Source organism: Helianthus annuus, chromosome 8 (genome assembly GCF_002127325.2).
Source record: "Helianthus annuus cultivar XRQ/B chromosome 8, HanXRQr2.0-SUNRISE, whole genome shotgun sequence".
NCBI lineage: Eukaryota > Viridiplantae > Streptophyta > Magnoliopsida > Asterales > Asteraceae > Helianthus > Helianthus annuus.
In genome coordinates this window covers 34,692,544-34,704,477 of record NC_035440.2, presented here as the reverse complement: position 1 = coordinate 34,704,477, position 11,934 = coordinate 34,692,544, and the positions used below count along the sequence as shown (strand labels likewise).

At 36.0% G+C, this 11,934-nt stretch overlaps 1 protein-coding gene across 1 annotated transcript; it reads left to right on the top strand.

Annotated features, from left to right (window-relative positions):
* The first annotated feature begins 8,955 nt into the window (after positions 1 to 8,955).
* Positions 8,956 to 11,624, top strand: LOC110872609 (glycerol-3-phosphate acyltransferase 5). Its single transcript, XM_022121438.2, has 3 exons — positions 8,956 to 9,632; positions 10,035 to 10,539; positions 11,039 to 11,624. Exons 1-3 carry the CDS (start codon positions 9,072 to 9,074, stop codon positions 11,476 to 11,478), a joined length of 1,506 nt encoding a protein of 501 aa, XP_021977130.1. The 5' UTR covers positions 8,956 to 9,071; the 3' UTR covers positions 11,479 to 11,624.
* The last annotated feature ends 310 nt before the right edge of the window (positions 11,625 to 11,934 follow it).

Sequence of the window (11,934 nt, the reverse complement as noted above, 5' to 3'; positions counted from 1 at the left end):
TTGCGTTTTACACATAAGACATTTGTATGTGTTTTTGGTGCATTGTGTATTAGGTAAAACACTTTTTATGTGTTTTCAGTCCATTGCGTTTTAGAAAACAGACATTTTAAGTGTTTTCTGGCCATTGCGTTTTACAAATAAGACATTTCTTTGTGTTTTGGTGCATTGCGTTTTAGGTAAAACATTTTTTATGTGTTTTTGGTGCATTGCGTTTTAGGTAAAACACATTTTTATGTGTTTTTAGTTCATTGCGTTTTAGAAAGTATATTTTCTTTTGAGTTTTTAGGCTATTGCGTTTTAGAAATAAGACATTTTTTGTGTTTTCTGGCCATTGTGTTTTACAAATAAGTCATTTCTTTGTGTTTTTGGTGCATTGCGTTTTAGAAAAATGTCATTTTTTAGGTTTTTTTTCATTGCGTTTTACGCAACAGAGGGTTTTTCTATTGCGTTTTACGCAACTCGGTTTTAAATTTTTTTTTGAAAATATAGCAATAGTATACTCGTTTTAAAGATAAAAAACGCTCGTTTTTTTGGTGCAATTTTTATAAAAAAAATAATGTCGTATGAAAGAGTTATTAACGTTTAAAAAATGGGAGAGGGGGATTGGAGGAGAGAGAAACTATTGGCTTGGATTGACTAGAATGCCCTAAACAAACTCACGCGCCTCTTTTTTTCCCTTCAATTTGCATCATTTAATCTTAGCATTTGATTTACTAAATGGATGGTCAAAATCATTTCTTAGCCTTCCTAGCAAAAATAAACTTTCTATTATATCTCCGCCCTATATTTTAAATCTATACATTTCATTATAGTATATCACATTATATAACATAAATACTCATAACTAAAATGCTTTTTATGCACACACACTCTTTTTGGTCAAACAAACGGTTTAAGGATAATGTAACCAAATTTAGTTTGTGAGGTATAGTGCTTATGTGTTGAACAGCAATGTAAACGATTGTAAAGTGTAAATAACAATGAACACCGTGATTTGTACGAGTAAAAACCCTTGATCTTTAGAAGATCTCCGGCATAAAAAATCTTAGGTGATGAAAACTACTGATCACCAACTATATATAACAATGAGTAAATTGCCATTTTAGTACCTGAGTTTTGTCCAAATTTGCCATTTTAGTCCAAATAGTTTTTTTTGCCTCTGGGTCCCTGACTTTTCACTTTTGTTGCCATTTTGATCACATACACTAACTCCATCCAAAAACTCCATCTTTAACCAGGGGTATTTTAGGGATTTTCATTTTAAATGTTTTCAATTGCTATTTTGATCCAATTCCAAAAAATTAAAAAAATTCCAAAAAATCAAAAAAATTTCAAAAAAATCTAAAAAACAATAAAAATTCTAAAAAATACAAAAAATCCGTTTCGGCGCGAACCGTTTCGAACCCGAACCGTTTCGAGTTGAACCGTTGGTACGGGTCGAAATGGTTCGCGTCGAAACGGTTCAGCTCGAAACGGTACGGGTCGAAACGGTTCGGGTCGAAACGGTTCGCGTCGAAACGGTTCGGGTCGAAACGGTTCGCGTCGAAACGATTCAGCTCGAAACGGTTCGAGTGGAAACGGTACGGGTCGAAACGGTTCGCGTCGAAACGGTTCAGCTCGAAACGGTTCGGGTCGAAACGGTACGGGTCGAAACGGTTCGCTTCGAAACGGTTCAGCTCGAAACGGTTCGGTTCGAAACGGTTCGGTTCGAAACGGTTCAGCTAGAAACGGTTCGGCTCGAAACGGTTCAGCTCGAAACGGTTCGCGTCGAAACGGTTCAGCTCGAAACGGTACGGGTTGAAACGGTTAGCGTCGAAACGGTTCAGCTCGAAACGGTTCGGGTCGAAACGGTTCGCGTCGAAACGGTTCAGCTCGAAACGGTTCGGGTCGAAACAGTACGGGTCGAAACGGTTCGCGTCGAAACGGTTCAGGTTGAAACGGTTCGCGTCGAAACGGTTTAGCTCGAAACGGTTCGGGTTCGAAACGGTTCGCGCCGAAACGGATTTTTTGGATTTTTTAGAATTTTTATGATTTTTTAGAATTTTTATTATTTTTTAGAATTTTTTGGAATTTTTTTGATTTTTTGGAATTGGATCAAAATGGCAATTGAAAACATTTAAAATGAAAATCCCCAAAATAGCCCTGGTTAAAGATGGAGTTTTTGGATGAAGTTAGTGTATGTGATCAAAATGGCAACAAAAGGGAAAAGTCAGAGACCCATAGACAAAAAAAAAAACTATTTGGACTAAAATGGAAATTTAGACAAAACTCAGGAACTAAAATGGCAATTTACTCTATAACAAATAACGAAAATGCTTTTTATGCACACACACATTGACACGAGCGTCATTAGTTCTCCTTCGAGATTCAAGACCTCGTTCATCCCTTTTAAACTCCTTTGAAGCCTGTAACCTCAATTTGAAACCTATTTCACCTCTTAGACTCGTAGCCTTAGGGTGTAAGGGGTGCTCACCTAATAGGTGAGTCCCCCATCTTACACATAGCCAATCAGATCAAGCCACGTCAACTCCCCTAATACACTCCTCTAATACCTTGTTTTGATGGCGGCACTCACCTATTAGGTGAGTTGTTTTTTTTTTATTCTAAAATAATGCATGTTTTATAAATTAAAAAAAGATTAGTAAAAATAAAAATTAAATAAAAGACATTTCATTAAATTAAAAAAAAAAACATTCGAACTAGAAAAAAAGATACATTCAACCTAAAAAAATATAAAAACAAACTACTCCTCGTCCGAATCAACTTCAAGGTGAGGCAAATCTAAACTTCCGAGATGCTCAACGAGATCGTGTTTTAGCCTCCAATGCGTGTCTTCGTCAATGAGCTCCGTATAGGCTGTATCATCGAAGACGGGTTCGACTGGAGGATCTTGAATATGAACCGGTGCTATCGCCCTTCCGTCGTCTTTTATAATCATGTTGTGTAAAATAAGGCACGTATACACGATGGACCTTATTTTTTTCACCGTTTTCGAACGCATTGGACGATTTAGTATTCCCCACTTCGACTTTAACACACCAAACGCCCGTTCCACATCTTTTCTTGCGGCCTCGTGTTGCCTCTTGAATTTTTTTTCGTTCGGGTCGTGTGGATATGGAAAAGACTTCACAAACACGGACCAGGTAGGGTAGATCCCATCAGTAAGATAATACCCGCGTTTGTATAAATGGTTGTTCACTTGAAATGGACAATTTGGCGCCGTTCCATTTCGTTGAGCAAGAAATAACGGAGATTGTTGAAGCACGTTGATATCGTTTTGTGAACCCGCTGGCCCACAAAAAGCATGCCAAATCCACAAATCTTGAGACGCTACCGCTTCTAACATAACCGTCGGGTATTGATGATCGCCTCTCATGTATTGTCCACGCAATTCTGTGGGGCACATTCTCCAGACGAAGTGTGTACAATCCAGACTCCCTAACATGCCAGGTAGGTGATGCCTATCCTCATGAGCCTGATACAATAGCGCGATGTCGTGGCTCGTTGGTCTACGTAGGAATTCACCGCCATACCTTTTAAAAATAAAAATTAAATAAAAGACATTTCATTAAATTAAAAAAAAACATTCGAACTAGAAAAAAAATACATTCACCGCCATACCTTTTGCATACCGTTTCGCAGAAATATTCAAGGCACTCACGAGAGGTCCTTTCAGACATATTTAAATACTCGTCCCCCTCGTCTGGTGGGTTACCGGTTGCAAGTTGTTTAATTGCCGAAGTAACCTTTTGCAACGGTGTAAAGCTTTTCTTCATTCTCCCGTCTAAGCCTTCTTGAAACCACTCGTCATACGCTTCCACGTCACTAACAATTTTTAGGAACAAAGACTTGGACATACGAAACCTGTGACGAAAAGTATCTTCACTAAATTTTGGATTTTCATCAAAATAATCGGCCATGAGTGTCTCGTGGCCCCCCACACGATCTCGACGGACATATTTTTTTTTACTAGACGATGCCGTGTCTAGTAGCTCCGCTTGTTGGATGAGATTTTGGAAGAAAACTAAGCTACTATCGCTTGACGACGCATCTCCATCGTCGGGAAAGTCGGGTAGGGTAGAAAGAAACGGGAACTTGGAATCCATTTTGTGTTTGAAAGATATAAATTTGAGAATTTTGGTGTTGGTTTGTTGTGAATGTGGTAAAAAATGAATTAAGATTGGTTAGTATATATATTGTTTTAAAAAAAATTGATTTTTTTTTTTTTAAAAATTCGACCGTTGGTAAACGGTCAATTCTCGATCCACGCGCAAAATCAATCGGTGAACCCACAATCAAAACCCACCCCGATTCGGGACCCCGCGGTGATGGCGGCGGTGTTCCCGATCGGGGAAAGGCCTCACCGATGGGACTCCCCGAGAACGCCCCGTTCACCCTTAGTTTGGTAAATGGTAACATTCAGCTCATTTGAGACTTTCAGTGTGTTACGCCTCTAGGGCTCGTAGCCTTAACTAATTGTTTACTCCACAGTTGCATTCATGTAAATAAGAAGTTGAATATTCTCATATCACCCGTTCACAGTTGCATTCATGTAAATAAGAAATTGAATATTCTCATATCACCCGTCGTACACTCGTACATGAAAGCACATGTCTTACATTTTCATATCGTACCAATGAGGTTAAAATTACGTCTTTGTATAGTTTCTATATTCGCAATTGCGGTTTAGTATTTACCTTTGTTAGAAGATTAACCGGCTTGATATTAACCTCCTAGAAGTCAACATAGTATCAATTTGTATTTACCCTTTTTTTAAAAAAAAAATAATTTAAACTCACATGCAAGCTTCATAATCTGAAGATAAGGATAAGGACGAGGCAACACTTATCTACAAATCACCAAGGATGTTGACTTTGATGATAGTTAACTGACCCTAAGGGAGCGTTTGGTTTGCGGAATGATTTGAAATTGGAATTGAAATTTGTATAGGAATTAGAATTTGAAGGAATTGGATTTAGAATTTAAACATTCCAATTGAAATTGGAAATTGTTGGAATTGGAATCTCAATTCCATTTTTGTTGTATTTGGCTGTCAAATGAATTGGAGTCCATCACCCCAGCACCCACAACCACCAGTTCGGGTCGAAACAGTTCACATCGAAACGGTTCACGTCGAAACGGTACGCGTCAAAACGGTTCGGGTCGAAACGATACGGGTTGAAACGGTTCGATTCGAAACGGTATGGGTCAAAACCGTTTGCGTCAAAACGTTACGGGTCGAAACCGTTCGCGTCGAAACGGTACTGTTTCGAAATGGTACTGGTCGAAACCATTTGCGTCGAAACGTTACGGGTCGAAACCGTTCGCGTCGAAACGGTACGAGTCGAAACTGTTCGCGTCAAAACGGTTCGAATCGAAACCAGTATGAGTCGAAACGGTCGAAGATTCTAATGAATTTCCTTTAATTCCTTCACATATAGGAAAGATTTTGAATTCCTTTAGTTAAAGGAATTTGAAGGAATTCATGCCTAATTCCAATTCCAATTCCATTGTCAACCAAACACATGAAGATTAGAATTGGGATTCCAATTCCATCAAATTCTGTGAACCAGATGAAATTCAAATTCTAATTCCCTTAAATTTCATTGAATTCCTACGAAACAAACGCACCTAAGGCTTCAATTTATGAATTCACATTTTCTTTTCTTATCTCTGTTTTATGCTGATCGTAACCCACCACACATGTTAACTTGAGAAATCAAAACTTAAGTTGTTTTATTTGCCCTAATACGATAAGTAGGAATGTAGCATCCACAAACATGTTGTCCATCTAGAGCCTGCTTTAAATTACTCTTTATATCACTATCACCAATAATATTGCAATATCATTCTTGTTAAAGGTTACTATAAAATTAGTGGATAGATTTTGACACAACATGACACCTGGGGGAGCATAAAAAGTAGAATTACTAAAGAATGTCTCTAATCGTTTTAAAATTTTTAATTTCATTTTATACAAGGTCCAAGCTAGTTGTAATTTAAAGTGATCACCACAAAATTGTTAATGCGATAATGCTTTTTTTCTTTATTATGGTATGCTGCCTAACAATTATGTCATATTATCCAACTGATGATGATGTATATTAAATCCAAGATCGTTAGTATATATAACAAGTTAAACGTACATTCAACATATATGCTGCAACTTTTTTTTTTCTCACCTACATTTGCAAAAGTTTAGAATTTCCTACCTGCTTTCAACATAAAGACAAGTTTACTATAACAAAATATATATATTATTTAAAGTTACAATAAATGTAATTAGGTATGCAAATTGAAAAAGTGTAACACCTTTATTGCCATCCAAGTGAAGAATATTAAGAAACAATCCTCTTCAATTACACGTATACACATATATCCCTTTTAATCAAATTAGTGGAAGGAAAATGAGCTTACTACCCCATACGGTGGGAGGAGTCTGAAAAGTGGCCGTTATTCGACACCTGAAGGACACGTTAGCGCGCGTCAGAAATGTAACATAGTGCCAAAACGGGAGGTGTGGAAATGGACGTGAAAGAGTGAGATTTATTCAACACGTGACACACTTTTTTATTGTTAATTATATTTAAAAATGATATAAAATCTATTTAATTAAAGAAAAAACAATAATAGTAATTAAATTAATAACATTAATACTTAAACATTACATAATTAAAAAAAACACAAAAAAAGATTACATAACTTAACTTAAACCTAAAAATTAATCATTACTACATAAAAAAACCTAATAATTTGTCACACTAAAACGTGACGGAATTGTAGCCATTTTCGGTTTTTAAGTGAAAATTGGTAGAAGAAGAAGTGAAATTTTGAGTGAAATTTGAGAGTTTGTAAAAAGAATTGGAAGAAGCGTGTGGTTTATATAGGGAAAATTGTATTTTTAAAAAGTAAAGTTTTTTTAAAAACTTACCATTGAGGTCAAACGGCTAAAATCAACGCTGAATTATAACGTGCCACGTAAACACAAATTTCATCTCCACACGCCTGTGGAGTTTTCCCGCCAAAGGACCAACGCCGGCCTAAACACCATGGACGTACCGATGTGTACGGCGTTGTCAAACATAAACGCCGTATGGTCATAGTTTATTACAAAATAATAAAAATAAAAAAATAATAACGTAATATTGTAGAATAAAGTTCATTATCCAATTTCAGTTTTCTAAGTATAAAATTTACGTTTATTAGTGGCATTTTTAAGGAAATTATCATAGATAAAGATTGTTTTCGACAAACAACATTGGGGATAATTGTTAAATTTGTGCACATAATTTCTCAGCTTGTGTTTCAAAACATAACATGAGTATTATGTTATATACTACAACCCTCTAACGTATATTATATAAAGATAGCTATACAATATATAAATTGTAATCTTAACTCATTTAGATACCATATTTTGTTATATCATATTATTTTTCACATTTTTATTCTAAACCACCTGCAATTGATGCTTGTGAAACTCACAAATGAATGATGTGACACCTGATGAAAGCATAGCTTAGAGACGTTGCATTGCGTGACCATACTCGTAGGGAGTAATTGGCTTACTATATATTTGTCCCATGGACAAGGGTTTGTGGCCCTCTCAACTTTATTTTACTACTTTATAAATATATATAAACAGGGCCGGCTCAAAAATTTTTAATTTTTTATAGGCCCAAAGCGGATAGCAAAATTTGGACCCTTTTTGTAAATGAAAAAAATTACTATGAATCTATTATTCATATATCATCTTTGTATACGCATAATTATAGATCATAAACCTCAATGTTAATAATTTCAAAGCCAAAATTACCAAAATATAATATATTTTCTTAGAACTTGAGGCCCTAGGAAAATGGAGGCCTAAAGCTCTTGCTTTATTTCACTCCCCCTTAAGCCGGCCTTGTATATAAATATTTATATATTTTTAATTAATTTACTTTTATAATACATTAAATATGTTATTAAATTTAAGGACATATAAATATATAGAATTTGTATAATTTGTAAACTAATAATAGATTCAAACGGTTAAAAAAACCCTTGAAATTATATCATTTTCATATTTTATGTTCTTTTTCTCTAACGTTTTCTCAACTTTTAAGAATCTGCACTTATGTGTATTAGTTAATACAATGCCACTTGTATTTTTGACATACGTGTTTTTGTAACTTATAATATTTTTCAAACATAGATGTATACATACAAATAAAATATGACAAAAATGGCTAGTATGGTATACCTATCTTGCCATACTGTCATACCCCGGGCCATAGAAGACCAGAAATTTATTGCAAAGAAAATGTCAATGTACAAACGTGGAGGTCACCACAAAATACATAAATTATATATAACTTTTATACAAAGCTTTGTGGTTCTTGTAATCTTGGTAAGTAACCTATATTTTTGAAAATCCGACCCGTGTTATTCGAATATTTACGTCGACCTCCACCTATCATAATCAAGACCGTTTTCTAATTTAAACTTGGAAACTTACATAAAAAGTAAGTAAAATGTTTATTTTATTTAATAATATCAACAAAACAAGGTTGTTCTTTATTATCTAAATTTCATCATCTACATCTCAGTTTGTTTTGTATCACGACTTGCCTTTTGATTACATAAATTAAAATTATATAAATATTATTTTAAAATCACTTTTTAAATACTTTCTTATGAGAATGAACAAATATGATCGATTTTTATCAACCCATAAAAGTTGTTGGGGTTAAGTAACCCATCATCCAAATATATAAATATTCTTTAATCGATTCTTTATTAAGTATACCAAGAGATTTCAAACATACATTCGAAATAAAATTAATAAAAAATTAAGAGACGAAAATTCAAATATAAATTGGTGGCAATAATTACCCTATGGATGCATGGTAGGTATAAACCGATAAACGACCTCATTCTTGCATTACATATAGTCACTCCAACTTCAACCTCCATCAACAAATCCAACACAAGCTTCTCTCTTAATCTTCATCTTCATCCTCATCTTCATTCAAACACTAATTTCAATCAAAATCTTTAACTCATAAAATCAAACACAAAGATATTAAATGATTATGGAGTCTGTGGTTTCAGAGCTAGAAGGAACCCTTTTAAAGACCAAAGATCCTTTCTCCTACTTCATGCTAGTCGCTTTCGAAGCGTCGGGCTTAATCCGATTCGCATTGTTGTTGTTATTCTGGCCGGTTATCCAGCTACTTGATGCATGCGGGAAGCCGGATATTGGCTTGAAACTGGCCATCTTTCTTGCCACCGTTGGAGTTCCCATTTCGGAGATTGAGTCGGTTGCAAGAGCGGTTTTGCCAAAGTTTTACTTCGATGATATTGATATGGAAGCTTGGAAGGTGTTTAACTTGGGTGATAAACGAGTGGTTGTGACCAAAATGCCTACGGTTATGGTTGAGCGGTTTGTGAAAGAGCATTTACTAGCTGATGAAGTTATTGGGAGTGAGCTTGTGGTTAGCCGCTTTGGGTTCGCCACTGGCTTGGTTCGAGATGGCGAGTTTGGATCTTCGGCTTGTGACCGTGTTGCAGCCATGTTTAATGGTCAACAACCAATCGTAGGGCTCGCGAGATGTGTTTCTGATTCTCCGTTCTTGTCTCTATGCAAGGTAAGCAAATTTTAACTGTCACTTTTCATTAACGACAGAAAAATTACATAAAAATGCCATGAGAACAGGCAACAAGCTGTGCCGCAAATATTATGTATTATCAATAGGGAACTACAAGATAACTAAAAAAGGCCTTACTAACTAACCCTACACCACCCCGGTCCAAACTCAAACGACCATTCGACGAAAAACTCAAACGAGCGTCTAAAGGTTTGTGGGTGGAAGCCCTAACCTTTAAACCGCGGTTTAGTAACTTCAAATGGTCATTTGAAAATGATGTAAAACTAAATATCTCCTAATTACAATAAAGAAATAATATTGATGGACTAAAATAATCATGCATGTGCATGAAAGAGGTTACAAAAACTAACATACAACTTATGATATTTTATGCAACTACAGGAACAAGTAAATGCACCATACATGATCAAAGAGCACACACACAGACCACACCAGAAAACCCGGCCAGTGCCGGTTATCTTTCACGACGGGCGCCTCGTGAAGCGGCCGACACCTTCCACCGCTCTTCTCATCCTTCTCTGGATCCCCATCGGTGTAGTCCTAGCAATCTTCCGTATACTCGTTGGCGCTATGTTGCCAATGTGGGCTATTCCTTACATGGCCTGCATATTTGGCTCGAAGGTGATAGTGAAAGGAGTGCCGCCACCACCACCGTCAGGGTCCAATGGTGGCGTACTCTTCGTCTGCACCCACCGGACTTTAATGGACCCTGTTGTGTTATCCACTGTTCTCCAACGAAGTATCCCAGCGGTCACTTACTCTGTATCAAGATTATCCGAGATCTTATCTCCCATCCCCACCGTTCGTTTGACCCGGATCCGACATGTGGATGCCGAGAAAATTAAGAAGGAGCTATCCAAAGGCGATTTGGTGGTTTGCCCAGAAGGTAGTGCATGTTACAAACATAGAGCTACATAATTTTGAGTTAAATGACATTTTAGTCCCAGTGATTTGTGTAATTTCGTCAGTTTAGTCCAAAAAGGTTTTATTTTTTACCTGTGGGTCCAAAAAGGTTTCACCGTTGTCATTTTAGTTCACTGAGTTAACTTCATCCATTATTTCTGTTAAATAGAAGGGCGATTCGGTCATTTTATATGACCGAATTGCCATTCTAGTTAACAAAATTACATATAAAATAACCGAATCGCCCTTCTCGTTAACAGAAATAATGGATGAAGTTAACCCAGTAGACTAAAATGGCAACGATGAAACCTTTTTAGAACCACGGGCGAAAAATGAAACCTTTAGACTAAACTCGCAAAATGACCCAAACCATAGAGACTAAAATGGCATTTAACTCTTTCATAATATATTGTATTATATATTTTTTTTTTCATAATTTGGTGTTTTATTGACTATACTTATACTAATAATATTATTAACAGGTACGACTTGTAGAGAACCATTTTTGCTCCGATTCAGTGCACTTTTCGCCGAATTAACAGACCGGATCGTGCCGGTGGCAATGAACTATCGGGTCGGGTTTTTTCATGCGACTACCGCGAAGGGTTGGAAAGGGTTGGACCCGATATTCTTCTTCATGAACCCTAGACCTGTTTATGAGGTCACATTCTTGAACCAGTTGCCCGCGGAGGCTACATGTTCGTCGGGAAAAAGCCCACACGATGTCGCGAATTACGTTCAAAGAATCTTGGCGGCCACACTAGGGTTTGAGTGCACAAATTTTACAAGGAAAGACAAGTATAGAGTGTTGGCCGGAAATGATGGAACGGTGTCATACACGACGTTGATGGACCGGGTCCAGAAGGTCGGGAAAACAGTGAGGAAGGTGGTGGGTACATTTAAACCCTTTGTGTTTAACTAGTTGATGGTAATTAATTAATATAATAATTGTTTGTTTTTTTACTTGTAATAATTTTTACTTCATTCCTTGCTTATTGTTTATGAACATTTTTTTTGTAAGTTTTCTTTTACATAAAAAGGTTGAATAATGTATGTGGATTTGATATTTTTCTTGGTTCATATATTGGTTTATTATTGATGTGATATTGGATTAATCAGTTATAAAAAGATTACAAATATAATGAATACAATACAACGTATAAACTAAATGCACACATCCTTTTGGTACATATATATTTTTTTTTTTCAAAAATATAGGTTGAAATTATAGCCAAGAAACATGCACGTACTTTTCACATGTATTTTGAATAATGTTGTTTTCCAATGCATTTGAATAAACATTACATGTGATTTTAATTCTATACTAGTTTTATACACCATGTGTGTTGCGACACACTAAACCGAATCATTCTTGATG